The sequence below is a fragment of the Molothrus aeneus genome, chromosome 3, assembly GCF_037042795.1.
Source record: "Molothrus aeneus isolate 106 chromosome 3, BPBGC_Maene_1.0, whole genome shotgun sequence".
Lineage (NCBI taxonomy): Eukaryota > Metazoa > Chordata > Aves > Passeriformes > Icteridae > Molothrus > Molothrus aeneus.
This window is the reverse complement of record NC_089648.1, coordinates 84,844,756-84,862,427: the sequence shown is the minus strand read 5'-3', so window position 1 is coordinate 84,862,427 and position 17,672 is coordinate 84,844,756. Positions and strand designations below refer to the sequence as shown.

Here is a 17,672-nt window from a genome sequence, read left to right as displayed (position 1 = left end):
CAGAACCTATTTATTTGGTTTTTAGTCTTGAACACAAACAAAAGGTGCCCCTTTTTAAATGGTGTGTGGACTTAGTTTCAAGAATTATATGCAAACAATACTACCAGTAGATTTTGATGAATTTTAAGAAATGAAACCTTAGGGACATCAGCGTAAGTTACTTTTAGAAATGTCAGCATTTGTTTGAGAAGCAACCAACCAAGGGAAAGGCTGTCTTTAAGACTTAGGTTGTCTTGTCTTGTGGAACTTTAAGAATTTGGTAACATTTTGATATTCCACTTGTAACATGAAAAACTATTTTCTACTACTAATTTTTGTTTTCATTTGTTTTCTTTTCAGCTCCTTGTGGCTATAATGTAACTGCTCAGAATGGTACAGTTTATTCCCCAGGATTTCCAGATGAATACCCAAATTCCAAGGACTGTACTTGGTTAATTATTGTACCTCCAGGCCATGGGATTTATATCAACTTTACCTTACTCCAGACTGAACCTGTGAATGACTACATTGCAGTTTGGTATGCAATTTTTTTGAAACAGAAGGGGTTTTTTTCTGATTGATTAATCAAGTCTCACTGTCCCAAGCTATAGATTTTCTTAGTATTGCCCTTTAGGTTGTCATATGTGCTGAAGAACAGCTTAAAACAACTTCTAAGGTTATCTAAAAAAAAAAAAATCACTGTCTGAATGCTTTAAGAATACTGTTCCAAAATAGCTTGAAGCTCAAGCTTAGTTATCAATCAGATCTTGTTTGACTCTGTGTTCTTTAAATTGAGGCCATGTGAGGTCAAAGTGATGTAATAATCTACACTATGTTGAATTATGTGTTCCATGAACACACAGGCAATATATGTCAGTTTTTTGCAAAAATTTCTGACATCTTTAAACATTAACTGATTTAGGCATTAAGTAAGATTTTCTTACATTTTCTTAATATTTCAATATGCCTGATAGACATAGTTTTTTATATTTTCTAATCCAGAATTTTAGTCCTTGTACCTCCATGTCTTTAAGCTTCATATTACATGTTCCTCTTCTCTGAATTTGTATTTTTTTCCACACAAACCGATTCAATTTGTGACCTCCTCTGAAGGAAGAGGCCTTAGAGCTGTCTAAATTCTTGCATAAGGATTTACTGCACTCAAGAACAGGCATAGATAATGCTGAAGGTGTTAGAAATGTCATCTCTGTCCAGCCCTGGTCCTTACCCCACACACTGTGCAAAGTGACTCCTCATATATGCTGCAAATAGTTCAGGAAAAGGAAGGTTTGCACAGAATATAGGATGTAATTTATTGCTGTGTGAGTCAGCTGCTCTGATCTCTCAGCTAATCCACCACTCCTATCACTATTGGTGAGGTTTCTCAGACAGTTTATACAGATGTGCATCTGTTTCTGAACTGCCATTTGGTTGCCTCTGGTAGCTACACTGCCTGTAAGCCTAAGTGTAAAATGCATCATACATTGTCTTCCCTGAAGGGTTGTATATATATGATGCTTGGCTTTTCAATGATACAACTGAGGTGAATAAATATACCTCTGATTGGAAGACAGTAAAAGGTCAAATTAACAGCTTTCAGAGACATTCTAGATAATCTTAAACCTTCTAAAATAGCATATTGAAAAAGTTTTTCATTCAGTTTAGTTTCATGACATGTAATATACAAAACAATCATAAATAAGTGTTGTAGAGCTCAAAAAATTCTTCAGTGATTAAGTAGGGAGTTTTGTTTATTTATTCATTCTGACTTTTCAGGCCTGAATGTTGTACATTATGATACTGGAAGTGAATGAACCCTGATGTCACTGGAGTATGTTTCCCTTTGTATGTCTTATCCTACTGTTGAGAAACGCAAAACACAAGATTATTTCATAGTTTTTTCTCTCTCTTTTTTTTCTCTTTTTTTTTTTTTTTTTCTCTTAGGATATACCCTTGAATCTTTGGAATTTATTTAAATGGCAGAGTAACTTGCCATTTCCACAACTCTATGTTTTAACCACAAGTTGAAGACTTGTAGCAACTGGATCAAAATGTTAGAAATATGACCGCATTACATCATTTTTTCACTTTTTTCTACATCTGATCTGTACATTAAAATTTTTGGCAGGAACACACATTGAAAATGTCTTGCCACCACTACATTTCTGGCCCATGTAAATATAAAAGCTATTGCAAGTAGCTTGGTCTCAAAAAAAAAATCATGTTTGAAGTTGGAAAGAGTGTTCTGTGTGCTAGGGGAAAAAAAAAAAAGAAACTCATTTTAAATCATTAGGAAAATAATTTTTTATAAAAATTTAACCTGCTCTCCCGAAAAAAGAGATTGTTAATTTGAATGTTAAGAACATCAGTTTTTCAGCTAAATTTTCAATGTTTTACATTCCAGGGATGGTCCTGACCATAATTCGCCTCAGCTAGGAGTTTTCAGTGGGAACACAGCTCTGGAAACAGCTTACAGTTCTACCAATCAAGTCCTCCTCAAATTTCACAGTGATTTTTCAACAGGAGGATTCTTTGTCCTCAATTTTCATGGTCTGTTTTCTATATAATTAGCATCTAACTACTACAATCATTTAGTGAATTTTTAAAATATTTCTTAGCTTTGGTTTCCTGACTTACCAGGACTCATGGATTTGCTGTTTGGTGTTTTGTTTTGTTTTTTTTTTTTGTTTTTTTTTTTTTTTTTTGTTTGTTTGTTTGGGTTTTTTTGGTTTTGGTTTTTTTTTTTGTTTTTTGTTTTTTCTGTTTGGTTTGGTTTTCGTTTTGGGTGGTTTTTTTGTTTGGTTGGATTTTTTTTTTTTAATAACAGTACTTGTAAGTTTGTTTAAATTACATATTAAAAATACTAAGAATGTTAATTTGGGACTTTTAATAAACTATGTTCTATCTTTAATGTTAACAATTATCATCTAATATGAAGCTCTTACTCATTTTATTACTTTGGCCGATTTAATCAGTAACATTTAACTTTCTTTACTAAAATTATTTTCCAGAAGAGTTTCTGGGGTGCTATGGTAGGGTTGAACAATAGCGTAAAGACTGAAGTGCAGAAAAATACTTTGTTCAAAGTTACATTCAGGGCTACAGGTGGTGAAAATTAGGCATCTAACTCAGAAGTGAAAAGCTGAACTATAATTCTAGCTCTAATTCGGACTAATCACCCAAAATATGTATAATAAATGGAAGATTATTAGCCTTCTGGACTCTAAATCACAAATATACAATGAATGCATTCACAAAGACCAAATAAATGTTGCAGAAAGAGACTAATGAGATACCTGTTTGCATGGGGAAGTCCATATCAAATTGTTACTCAGAATCTGAAATGTTTCTCTTGTCTGTACGGTTCTCCTAAAACAAGGTCATGATACATGGTCATCCACTGCGCTTAATCTGAGAAGCAAAAACTAGAGTGGATAGTACTATCAAGTTGTCTAGAGAATTTTGTTCTGGCAGTCAATTTGTTCCTTGAAGGGGAGAATTTTCTTTAGGATATGCACTCTTATCACAATCTTTATTTCTGTTTTGATTTTTTTTAATCCAGAAAGGGCTTCTTCAGCTGTTGGAGGCATTCTATTCCATTTTAGAAACAGTCATTTTAGTGGTCACCTTTCTGTGAGGTTGCTCACAATTTATTGAAACAGATTTGAAAAGCAAACAAGAGACTTTGTTTAAAGAGTTATAGAATGTTTTTAATTTAAAGGGACCTTAAAGATCATCTAGTTTCAACCCCTTGCCAGGAATGGGAGCAACTTCCACTAGACCAGGTTTAGACCTAGACTTCTATGATTCCTGAGATCCACAACTTCTTTGGGCAGCCTGTTCCACTGTCTCACCACACTCATGTCATGTAATGACATTTAACTGGAAAATGTTGTAACTGAGACACCATGAGGTTCAGTGCAGCTCTTGTAATTTGGGAAGTGTGAATATGAAATGAATTTTCTGTAAAGTACTCCTTAGCACACCAGTAATGATTTTTTTCCCTTAAATTTGCAGCTTATCAGCTCAGGAAGTGCCAGCCTCCACCCACAGTTCCACATGCAGATTTGTTTACAGAAGATGATGACTTTGAAATAGGTAAAAAGATAGTATTTCTTTTTCTTTCTTCTGTTTTCACTTGAATTCTAATTAAACTAAGCTATTTCATCTTCCACCTGAGATTTTTATATACTTCTGTTTGAAGGATTTTTTGAGGTTTAACTTTGTTTTAATACCTTTTCCAGGAGATTTTGTGAAGTACAGGTGCCATCCTGGTTTTACTCTTGTTGGACAAGATATATTAACCTGCAAACTGAATGCACAGTTGCAGTTTGAAGGATCCTCTCCATCCTGTGAAGGTAAATACAAACTTGCATGGTGTGTATATCATTAATATGCATCCTACATAAAGCATCAAATTTCTGGCAATGTCATTTCATTGATGCTTAAAAGAAAATTTTCCATTTACTTCTTTAATATCTAAGAGATGCACGTTTTTGTGTATTTGGACCTAAGAATTTTATGTAGAAATTTTTTTATTTAGAACCAATGAGAAGTGAGTTTAACTATTCGACTTCATGATTACTGAAACAATAATTTTTAAAATTAATTTAAAATAGTCTATGTTGCTTCATAACAATCCAAAGATTTATTTTTACTTTTGAAGAATACTAAAAATATGAAATTAAATTAAGCTTTCAAAATAAAATAAGAAATTTTCCTTTGTGCTTTGACAAATATGGTGACATTGTATAACAGAGTCACATGAAAAAGGTGTTTTAAAATAAGATGTGGCAAATTTTAATTTTTCAAAAAGTATTAAATCTCTTTCAACTATTTATATTCTGTTAAAAAATATGGCATTTCAAACAAATGAAAATCTAATATGAAAGATGTTTAGATGCACATTTTTATATAACATCCTCATCTTCATGGAAAACGAGTTTATCCTGGAAATTTGTATTCAGTCTTCCAACCACTCTTCCAATTTTGTTTTTCAAAATATGTTGTTTGACTTTTTTTTCTTTATTTTATTTCATTTTGTTAAATAGCGGATGACAAAATGTTTTAAAATGTTGGAAAAGTGGTCAAAGAAGTGTGTAGAATTTTGTCCTGAACTACCTCAAAATTCTGGGGGAAAAATAGTTACTGCTGAGATGCTATCGTTAAAATTTAAGAAAATCAAACAGTTATTAGAATTTCTTTCTCTGTACTATAAAAGTTTAACTTGTATCTTTAATATGGAATTGTGGATGAAGTATTTTCCATATCATGAGGTGAGAACATCCATATGCACAAGTGGTAATCTGGAAGCACAACAATTATTGTGACACTGTAATAATAGCTGTATGTGTGTCTTCCTGCCTGTTACCCTGGTTCTCTACTTTCATTATTTTTAAATAATAAAGAATTTGTAGGGCAAACTATTAGTTTATTGATGCCATAATTTGTTTTATTCATCTAATTGTTTGCATGAACACACATACTTGAGGTAAAGTGGCTTTTTTACCTCCCCTTTTTTGACTTGTGCGTACAATTAGTTGGATATCTGCCATGGCTTCAGAAACTGGACTCCATATCTTTGTTTTGAGTGGAAAAGAATCATTATTAATTGCAAAACCCTTGCCATAAAATATGCAGAATTAATGGGAATATTGTGTACTTTTATATCTTTCTTGTTAGAATAACTGAATACTTATTAATGTTTCTGATGATTTATTTTTTTAATCAATGTATTTCTCTGTTATAAATGTAATATTTTAATAAGATGATTGTACTGCAAATCCAGACTTAATTTTTTAGTTAACAGTAACAGCAGTACCTTAACTCTTGACTATGTCAATTAGAGTGTAAATGTAAAATGAAAGCCTGAAGTAAACTGAACAGTTATTGTAAAATCTACAGAGATATTAGGAACTTCTGATAAGGGTTAGCCATCCATAACAATTCCTGCAGAGGCTGTGCAAATGGCTGTGCTTTCTCTGGCTGTATCCTGTGAATACAGCAAAACTTTGTTACAAGGATGACATCAAAAGAAATAATCTGATCATGAAGAATGAAAGTGCCATTGAGTGATTCAGAGACAGTAGACAATAGAACTGGAGGCATTAGAGTAAGATTCTGGCAGTCATTTTGGACAGACATAAGGGATGAATTTCTTGAGGTAAATTGGGATGCACCTGATTTCCTTTCTTCAGCCAAGTTGTATCTTTCTTTTCTGGAAAGTAGAATTACTTGGTTTTATTTCTACCCCAGCCTCTCAATATTACTATGGAGATAAATGTTGAATGTGATTCCTATTTTATTATAAAACCCTAGCTGATATTTATGAACCACACGAAATATTGCTAGATCATTTAAAAGTTGTGCTTTTAATGACTGTCTTTATAGTGTTTACTCATAGATAAATATTTGAAGGTACGCATGTTGCATTTTGTAAGCCTAAGTATTTGATGGAGGAAATACATATTTCTGCATCAGACCAGAAATTCTGTACACCAGAACATATACCCAGTGTTCCATATCTAGCACTGGCCACTAATGATTTTCTAGTGCAGGACAGAAAATCATGGCAAACGTGCAGTTAATTAAGGCCTCAACCCAACTGTAGCTAAGTCACTTTTAAGCCAGCAATGTTCTTTATATTTTGAATCCTGTAGGGCTGTTTCTTCAGCAGAATTATTCAGTCCTATTTTGAACCCATGTAAATGCCTTAAATCCACAAATTTTTGTGCAAGAAGTTATACAATTTATTTAGAATGTGAATTTATTTCTCTGTCTGCGCTGAACTCAGCACCTGCTGTTTCCATGTTGTCCAGTTCTTATAGGAAAAAATCAGTAACAAGTTGGCCTCTATTCACTGTACTTATGGCATGATTCTATAGACAAGAAGATACTTAATATCTTTCATCATTCTTCCCATCCTTCCCAATACCCTGCCCAATCCTATTCTATTTCTTTACAAGTGATGCAGGATGAAATGGCATTTATAAGAAATTATTTTATCCTCATAGACTTGAAAAAAATTTGCTACTTGCTATGTAATTTGCATATTGTTTTTCAAACTAATTTTTCAACTGCCTTCTCATATTTTACCTGCCTTCTCTACATTTTACCTGTAATTTAAAATTGTTCATATTGTCATTTGTTAGTTCAGTTTCATATTTTCTAAAGATACAGGAACACTTTCCATTTTCCTGAGCTGTGCCACTATATTGTAGTAGTCAAAAATATATTTATATGATAGAAGGCCAAATTCTAGGATGTTATATATGAGTCTGATAACATATCTGACAGGCAAGAAAATGAATCTCCATGACCAATTCTACATCATTCTCAAGAGATGACCTCCAGAGCAGCTGTAAACACAGCACACCACAGTTTTCTTACAGCTCTTTTTGTCTTCCTGTCTGAGGACAGACTTTCTCAAGATGTTTGGTACTGTGTTAACTTGCCAGGTATTTTCTAACATGCAGAGCCCTCTGCACCCCTACAGAACATGCTGTCATTGTGAATGGGTTTTATGCTTAAAAGTATTGAACTGTTGTCATTTCTGTTTCTACACTTGGAGCCACTGCTCTCATCCTATACCTTTATACTCTTGCTGCAAGTTTCTTTCATATTTTAGTTGCTGTTAGGGAAGAGTAGAGATGTACATTAAAGCATTATGAGCATTGTGACAGAAGGAAATATTCCTGTGCTGGTCACAAAAATTGCGATACTAGTTAAACAGATAATGGGTATTCAGTGTAAGGTAATATGGCTGCTCAAAACACATAAATTAGAGGGGTAGTGTGATAATATTGTCCTAATGTGGTGATAATATTGATGAATAAAAAGCAAAATCAAAGGTTAGGATATCAGAAATAGTATTAGAGTTAGGAATCTTGGTCAGGCCTTCCCCAAAAAACCTAAATCAAATTTCCGCAAAAGCCATGTTAAGGAATGTGTTTCTCAAAACTAGAATATGATGAAAGTGTTATGCTGACATGCAGAATTACCATTCTCATGACACTACCCCACTGCACACAATTACATGTGACTGTAACATAAAGAGAGTTGTTATTTCCTGTTGTTTTTCTGTAGGCATTGCCTCTGTGCATGAATTTATGCAAGTTTAACAAATAACGTTTTTTGGAATTTACATGTGCAACAATCTTATTAAAAATGAATGTAAAATAGATTACTTATGTCCTCCAATATGCCTAAAGCATGTTTTTTAGTATTTCTTCCTGTTATCATTCCAAACTATTTTACAGTAGCTACTTTTAATATTCATGGGGTTTACTTATAAATAATTGATTATTAAATATATTTTGGGGCTCAAACATCTAATTTATTTTGCAGCTCAGATTTTCTCAAGTGGTAAATTTCACATCAATTCCTAAACTTCTAAATGTATAGGGAGTTGAGTCAACCTGTAATTTAACAAAAGAGAGTCCATGAGGTATCAAATATATTAATGTGTTAGTCAAACAAAAGAAACAATATTAAGAGTATAATATTGTGTTGTATTGACCTTGACCACTCTGTCTCTCCCCTTCTCAGTGAGACAGGAAAAGGAAATAAGACGGATAAAAACTTGTAGGTCAAGATAAGGCAATTTGCTAAAGCAAAAGTGAAAGGTCGCATGAACAAGAAGAGAAAAAAGCCAAATATTTTGTTCTCTACTTTCCATCATCAGGCAATGTCCAGACACTTCCTGGGAAGCAGGACTTCAGCATATGTAGCTGCTGTAAATAATGAGTACACTCTCTTTTTCCTCTTTCCTTTTAGCCTTTATTGCTGAGCCAATATCCTGTTGTATGGAATATTTCTGGTCAGTTTGGGTCAGCTGTCCTGACTAAGCCCCCTCCAAAGACCTTGCCCACCCCCAGCTGGCACTGCTGGGAGGTGGTGGTGCAGAATGTTGGAGAGACAGCACTGATGCTGTGCCAGCACTGCTCAGCAGTAGCCAAAATTCTGCTGCATTATCAACTTCTTTCTAGCTACCAATATAAAGCACACTACTGTGAGGGAGTGCTGTGGGGAAAAATAACTCCATTTCAGCTAAATCAAACCCAAATATGTATGTGCTCTGCCTCAACCAGAGAACTTTTTATTTATGAGTATTGTATTTTTAAATGTTATGCTAAAAGGGCAGAGCTAATATTATTTTAAAAAAAAAGCTCACAATAGCAGATTTTTTTACCTGTTGTGTGTATGGTGAATACAAGATCATAACACTGTGGAGTTTACTTTTATTCAAATTATAGGTATTGCTGTGGTACTGAAAAATGGATCTGCCTTTTGTTTTAAGGAACAAGGTGAAACAGTCTTACTTTCTCAGTATCTCGGTTTTATATTTTCATATGTCTTTAGACATATGAATCTTGTAAAATTTAAATCTTGTAAAGTGTAGCTTCCAGCCTGGAGATTAAGTTCTGTAATCAGCAGCTAAGCTATACTGGAGAGGAATTGGTGATTAATTCATTAGGGGGCAGAAAGAGCCAATAAAGGCTGCCAAGGTGAGCTGTGTGCCAATTTGCCACAAAACCCCGTGGTACAGCCAGCTTCCCAGACTGCAAAGGGGAAACACACAGTCTGCCTTCCCCTGAACTACTTCAGAGCTATTCCTCTCATTAGTCCCTGTGGTGCATCAGCTATGAACAGCTTAGATTGGAAGGGACTTCTTGATGAATGACTCTTAGCCATAGGAAGTAAATCTTGGCAATAGGAAGACCTGAAGCTATAGCTCAGTGTTTAAAAATATTTGGTCACTTCTGTTCTAGCACAAAAGAGGAACTGAGCTGTTTACAGGTTAGAAGGACATAATAGTTTTGATCTTACTTGAATTTTCTGCTCTAGGAATATGCTGGTTTTGTCTCAGTACCACAGAGGAATATTTCATATCTCCTTTCACCCTTAGCATCCCTATTTGCACTGATTTGTATTAGAGAGGTGCATTCTTTTTTCCTCTTAAACATTATTTCTCCTTTTTGAAAATTGTTTGTTAGTAAAATTCTAAAGTTCAGTAAGTGAATACAATAGACTATGTGAAGAAAAAAAATTCCTACAGCAGTCCTGCTGATGTCTTTTCAGTCCTAAAAGCAGTCAGACAAAAACTCAGACACAGGTAATAAAAATGCAGTTACCTTTATAAAGAATCCTTTATGGTGCACAACACACTGGAATACATGCCAAAAATGTGCTGAAGATTCACAGAGTAACATAAAGCAGACACAATTTTATGTTTCACAAATTAGCATAACTGACAAGAATTCCCAGTTAGAGATGAGGTAATTCCTTGCTGGTTTGACCCTTTTTTGAAACCCCCCCTGCTTTACATACTAACTAAACTTTGTTTATGAAAAAGTGTCTTGAGAAGCCATTTTAACCTGGGTCCCCAGAGAATTTAACCTTGGTCCCCAGAGGATTAAAGTCTCTAGGAATGTGTTCTTTCTGTCTAACAGAGTAGGTGAAATGCTTGCTACAAATCTATGTAGTTATACAATAATAGGCTACAGAGCTACAAATATATAAAGAATATATAAATGCAAAAAGGCAAAAATCAGTTTGGCATCACTGCATTGATATGTTTCTTGTGTACATGTGATGATGTGTTCAAGGAAATGCTCTGACCTTTAAGCTGTTGATTTTTAATATTCACTCACCAAATAAATGTTCTTAATTACAAAGCAACATCATACTTTTCCTCAATTATGAGAGAAGGGCATGAGGAAACATCTGCAAAAGGCACATTTCCCCCGTGGTGAATAATTTAGTTTCAGGTTCCTTCTTAAGATTTGGCTGCAAGCAATGAGACAGCTAAGAGCAACTTTTCACTGTTATTGATAATTTTTGCATGCTTTTGAAATAACTTTTTTTTATTATTATTTTTTCATACCTAGTAACTAAGCTATTTCCTTGTCTGTTTCCTTCACTTTTTGTCCCTGATGTCTTTACAAGAAAAACTAGATAGTCAAAGAGCAAAGCAGCTGAAATAAAGAGGCAGGAACAGTAATTTTTGTGTGTTTTTTACCCTTTCCTCTCCCCTCCACAATTTCCTATTCCTGGCTTTTTTTCTTTTTGCAGACCATTCTTACCATTTCTTCTCTGGAGAACTGCCACAGGTTTCTCAGATGATCACAGTCAGTGTCTGTGCCATATGAGTGTATCTTTCTTCCTGTTCTATGACAGTTCTTTTATCCCAAAAGAAACTAACATTTTTCACTTCTCTGAATTGTTGACTTTGCTCTAGGTTTTCATTTCATTCCTTCCCTGACTCAATTTTTTAAAGATGCTTGCAGTGTATTTCTTGAGTTAGTGAACAATATCTCAGCACTTAGTGACAGTGTTCTGGGGATGACTATACATTGATCTCAGATTTTTCAAAATGTAATTTTGAATCCTATTCTTAGTTGATAATCTTCCATCCAAAATTCCAAAAACTTCATACACTGGAGTAAGTAAACAGAGTTCATTCAGTGAGTTCTTAGAGGGCACCTCTCTGAAAATTATATCTGTGGTAATTTAGCTGAAAGAGCACCCCTATAAAGGTGGCAATAACAGCCTTTTAGAATAACCTAGCTGTAAACTTCTCTGGAAGAATTGTACGATTACACCTCTCTTGTAATGAGATCACCAGGCTTTAGTCTTGTCTGGACTGTATCTGTGTAACATCCAGATTGTGTTTGCAAACCCCAAAACTGAATGACTGCTATATAATTGGTTTCATGAGTGATTTGACCAATAACCATTTGATATGGTTATCTCCATAACTCCATAAGATGCTGAGGAAAAGCAAGCAACAAATGATATTTGTATCCTTCACATTTGTGCTGCTAGTGTTTAGATATGGCATGTTTACAAAACCACTCCAGATGTACTTCCTACACTCCCATGGCCCATTCCAAGTGACCCATACGTTGCAACTTCTTGTTTGCCATGTTTAGTTTATTGTAGCTGTTTCTAAACCATAATTTATCCAGAGAGGTGACAGATTCCCAGTGTTGAAAAGAATCACTGTGTCTTGCTGTGAAAAGTCAGCATCACTTATTTCTTCAGGTCACTTGTAATTTTTGACTTTGTAATTTTTGTAATTTTTGAAGACAGGCTTTTAATTCTCAAGCTTTTCTCATGAACGCTACCATTTTTAATAAACATTTCAAGTAAGCTGATACTGGATCAGCTTAAAACACCTTTTTCCTTCTTAAAATAGCATAAGGAATGATACTACAGGACAAAGCAGGTTGTGGAATTGAGTCATGTCAGCTACTCTTCATCAGTGAAGTGCACTTTTATTCATGTCAGACAGGAAATGCTGTGGGGAAAATTATTGTTATTTATCTGATGTTATTTATCTTTATTTTATGCCCAATTTTTTTCTTTGAGAACTTGCTGGTTTATTTGTATTTTTTGCAAACTTATGAGTCAGAGCACCTTTTGACAGCATTTTCCCCAATTTATTCTTGTATTAGTTTGAAGAATAGAGGAAGTCAAAGTAGCAGTGTGTTTCATTTTAGGAGAGTGAGAGAAGAAACTACTGTCATTAAACACATGCAATGCTATATTCTTAGACAGAAGTTCATGTGAAATTTCTGGGTGTCATTTTACTAAAGGTGTTTCTACCTCAAGAGGCAATCCCTGGATTATTGTCTAAAGGATTCTTACTGCTTTATATACCATTGTCCCACAGGCTTTCCCTCTCTTAGGATCTTCTATGAAGGATGGCTTTTCCCCTTAGGGATACTGTCTGCTGCAGCCAGTGCTGTCAAATGATAGCAGAAAGGGATATATGCCAAAGAAAAATTATTTGCATACGGTCTTTTGCCCAACCCAGATCTTGTTCCCCTGCTTGATGCCCTATTCTCACTTGCATATTACATCCCTCCTTTTCACTGGCTGACATTTTTCTCTCTGACTGAAGAAATTTTTCAGCTACAACTGAGCCTGAATTTCACCTCCAAGTTTGCAAAAGGTCTTCTGAGGGAAATGGTCCAGTTTTGAATGTTAGTTTCTGATATTTATGTGTGGATTTCCCCCCACAGTATACTTTTTCTGCTGATCACTTTTCCCTCTGTTGTTTTGTTTTTCACTTTTCTTACAACCTTTTCTTTAAATACTTGGGCACTATGACAGATGATTTCCAGGAATGCATTTCTGTTGTGAATCTTACACAAAAATATTGTTAGCATGAACATATATTATGAGACCGTGGACAAAACGTATTAGGAAACAGATTTGAAAAAATGAGTCCTATGTGAGAGGCAAAATGTTAAATAGTGACAAAACTTCCTAATCAAGTGTTTAGGATAAAAAATTTGCAGTATTTTAATATATTATACTCCTTTCAGTATGCAGAAATCATGAATACCTATGAATACCAGGTGAAATTTAAAGTTCAGACTTTAAATAACAGGGGAGGTAGTTGCTAAGAAGGTCTTACTTGGGTGACTTGGAGCATTTTATATTGAAAATGAACACTTTACATAAAACTTGTGTACTTTCAAATAATCTCGTATGTCTAGATGTTTCAATATGTTGTCATGTTCATGTAACAGGCTTCATTTCTAAAGGTGGTTCATTTTTTTTAGGATCTCAAATAGAATACAGTTTCCAAATAAAAACTTTTACTGGTACTTTTACCTCACCTGTGTGACTGATTGCACCAACATATGTGAATTCCTTGACTGAAACCACTTTAGGCTCTAACATATTTCTTTCTGGATAGATGCATTACGGTAATTTATAAATGAATACAATGTTTCCTAAATCAAGGTTTATAAAAGTGGTCCTTTGTGTGCATATTATAGGGAATATAGGTTTCTGTGCATATTATAGGGAATTTTTTTCCCCTTCCATCTAGAATGTTTTAACATATTTTCATTTGGAAACTGACCCTGAAGCATGCATTTAATGGAGAAGAAGCACTTTGTTTCATTGCTGTTCTTAGTGTTCTTTTTGTGTCCATTTTAGCACAATGTCCAGCAAATGAAATTCGTACAGAATCATCAGGAGTGATCCTCAGTCCAGGTTATCCAGGCACCTACCCCAACTCTCAGACATGTTCTTGGACTATTAAGGTTGAGCCAGGATATAATATCTCCATTTTTGTAGAAATGTTTCAAAGTGAAAAGCAGTTTGATGAGCTGGAGGTATTTGATGGTAAGAAAGATTTAAATTCTATCTTATTACACAAGATCAAATACTGGGTGGAGTGGGCCTTGATTTGCAATTTTTGGGATCACAATGCAGTGATATATCTGAAAATAAAACAATAATTCAGAATTCCTATTACTTTTGCCTTAAATCTAAATTTATTACCCAATGCAAGTTTTTATAGATGTATTCATGACAGAGAATATTTTAAATTTTCTTAGATATTGTTACAGAGGAGCATTAACAACTGCAGTTTCCTTGGGAAAGTCAACATAGTTTTCTGTTTCCAGCAAAATTTATGCAGTGGTCCAAAAGGAGATGTTAACATGCTGATCCAAAATGGTTCATTTCTGGTGAAGAAGTATTTTGGGGTTATAATTACATTTGTCCAAATGAATAAAATTATTTGAATCTTAATACTGAAATTTGAGTTCAAATACCCTATCTGCTTTCTCCATAGCATTGCAGACCAGTGTTGTTCACTGTTTGAAAATAACACTGTTGAAGTGTTCATCTGTTTATGGACAAAGAGCAGAAAAATGTGTTGTCACTTCTCAAAGGACCCTACTTAATTCTTATTTTCTACTTCATTCTGAACTTATTATGACTTATTATGTTCTCATTGATTGACAAGGATAACTTGTCTCTGATTGTTCTTAAATTCATTTTTCATCATTTAGAGACCATTATCATATCTTCCTTCATTAACCTAGAATAGATGATAAGTATGATAGAAATGATGAATATTCACTATGGGAATTTCAGAGCATGAAAAAATATTAAAAGGTCATATCTTTTGAGGTATCTTGTTTTAAGTATTCTTCTGAAGGATTAGATTTTAATGTCTGAAATTACTAATTTTTTTTCACTTTTTGGTAGAAACATCCTTAAAAAATCCACAATATTTTTGATGCTTTTAGAAATACCATATCATAGCATATTTTTTCTTCATAACACGTATGCTGGTCCATGTCAGGTTAGTGCAGAAAACAGTCTGCAAAAAATCTATTAAGACAGGCTTTTCTTCCATTCCATTTTGTATCAAAGACAATATGGAATGTTACTGAAACTTTTCTAGTGTTCTGTTCACTTTGTTTTCTTTTGACAAATTTAGTTGAAACAGCATAATTTTCCTGATGTATATTTTTGTTTTCTTTCCTCTGAATTTAAATGTAATGGAACCAAATTATCAATAATACATCTGAGAGAAGAGCTAATGTTGTTCCTACATTTTTAAGCACTTTAATTTCATGGCATGAAATAATATTCTTACAAATTCATCTCTACTGCAGCTCTGCAGAAGTAATTTTTTTCTACCACCTACCAGCAACCTTAAGTGAAAAAGATAATGGCATACTTATAAACTCTCAACTATAGTGCCATGTGGAGATTCCTGAGCTAGCTCTCAACAAGTTGATATTCAGATATGGTCCGTTGCAGCACCTTGCAGAGATACTTGTTTGTGTCCCTGTGGCCACATTAGCAATGTGCTTTGCTAATTAGTTAGACATCTCAGCATGAGTTTTTGGGGACAGAAGACAATACCGATGTAGCTCTACTGCTTCCAGTGATGGCTATAACTCAGACTCAAATGTTGCTGCATTTTGCAGCAAACAAATGTGTGTCATATTGTGGGGCCTTGTGTGGTACAAAAAAGTGTATTTAATCTAGGTTAGTAGAACCGCACTGATCTATCTCTAAAAGGTAAAGATACATCATCAAACTTTATGGAGAAACTGTATAAAGATTTGCAAGACAAATATTTAGGGAATTAGTGTTGCTAAGGCACTCATCTCTGATTGATTCATAAGGCAGCTTTGGAATGCAAAGCACAGCAAGAGCTACACCTACCTGACTGCACTGTACATTATGGTGCTTCAGCAGCTGGATGATGATCAGGGTGGGCAGCCAGTCTGTAAAGTCAGCCTGGTCAAGTGGGAGCAACAAGCCCATTAGCCATTCCCACTTACCTGTCACACCCTTAGAAAACCCTCTCTGGATTCTAAACCAGGGAAGCCATAAATGTTACATAAACATAATTATTAAAATGTTTTGAACTTGAAATTATGGCATTCAGGTATTTACACTGAATAGCATTCATTTAGTACAGAATATTTTTTTTCTCTGAAATAAACTGAAACTAATCTATCACTGAAAATAGAAGGAAATGCCAACGTTTATTGGATGTTCTCTTGAATGTTGGATGTTATCTTGAATATTCAAGAGAATATCCTAATATTCAAGAGAACATCCTATGACAGATCACCACACCAGAAGTTGAGTGTGTTGTTTCCTTAGATAGACAAACTCTGAAATAATAATTAAATAAATGTCAGATTCAATAACAACTGAGTCATGCTGCTGACCCTCCTGAACACCATCTGAAGAGCTGACTGGTAGGTAAGATACAGAAACTGAAACTCAACTCTGGGAAAAACAAAGCAAAACTAAAATACATTGAATCAATCCTCTGATCTCCTAATGATTAAAAAATGTGGTATGGCATATTGTGCTGCAAAATAATTTCATGATCACTAATAAGGATTCTTACCTTGTAGGTAGTAGGTCTTTATCTGTAGAAGTCTATTGTTTAGTCCCTTGAGAATTTTAAAAGAACATTTACATTCCAAACTGTAACAAGGGTATTAAACAGATTTACAAAATCCAAAGTGAAGCACAGAGTAACTGAGTCAAATGTCATGTTCTAAATAATTTTTTCAAGCAAAAATAGGAATTGACCTTAGCATTCCTTATCATTTATCCTACACTGTAATCATCTAACACTAGCTCTGCAATATGACAAACAAACAAGTTGTGAAGCATTTTTATGAGGGCATGCTGAGCAACCTGTGCCTAAAACAATGCTTATTTCTTCTTATTTTGTAGATGCATTTATTATTTAGAATTTTATTAATATTGCTAACTTAGTTGTAGTATTAGGGTGACTGAAATGCAGTTCCTAAGAACTGGGAAGTAATTTTAATGTTTAGGTTTTTGTGACTTCCATAGCCTCTCTTTTGTACCTGAAATGTCCCAGTCAGAAATGATACTTTTTGTTTTATTGAACTGGTTGGGGCTGATAACAATTTTCAATTGTATTGTATTCTATTTTTAGTTGTCATTTGATTCAGTTTTATTTTTCTATTTTCATGTAACATAAGAAGACCTAATCAGGCTGTAGCTGCTCAAACTCAGCAAAAAATCAATGAAGAAACGCTTTATTTGTAATAGTAACTCTGACCAAGATAATGTTGGTTGACATAGCTTTCTTAAACTTGAAAAAACATGGAGCAAGGGACATGGTGAGCATGTGAGAGTGCTTCAGCTGGGGAAAACATTACTTTCATATGGAGGAAGAGAAAAGCCATTTCATGTTTTAGAAAGCTTCCAGTTGGAGATTGGATTGATAATTGGATTTTTTTGTTGTTGTTCTCTTCTATATATGTTGTTCTCTTCTATATATGTTGTTATATAAATACTCCTGAAATCATTATCTGTGCCTCTATGGTTTTATTCTGGTGAAGATATTGGTTTAGGGCAAGGATCCAGTTTTT

At 34.2% G+C, this 17,672-nt stretch overlaps 1 protein-coding gene across 1 annotated transcript in view; it reads left to right on the top strand.

Annotated features, from left to right (window-relative positions):
- Window positions 1-17,672, top strand: part of CSMD1 (CUB and Sushi multiple domains 1) — a 1,074,877-nt gene that overhangs the window by 965,016 nt on the left and 92,189 nt on the right. The window contains exons 43-47 of the mRNA XM_066547292.1: window positions 340-517; window positions 2,384-2,529; window positions 3,997-4,077; window positions 4,224-4,337; window positions 13,936-14,124. Coding sequence (XP_066403389.1) covers window positions 340-517; window positions 2,384-2,529; window positions 3,997-4,077; window positions 4,224-4,337; window positions 13,936-14,124 — 708 coding nt within the window. The remainder of the gene's footprint in view (window positions 1-339; window positions 518-2,383; window positions 2,530-3,996; window positions 4,078-4,223; window positions 4,338-13,935; window positions 14,125-17,672) is intronic.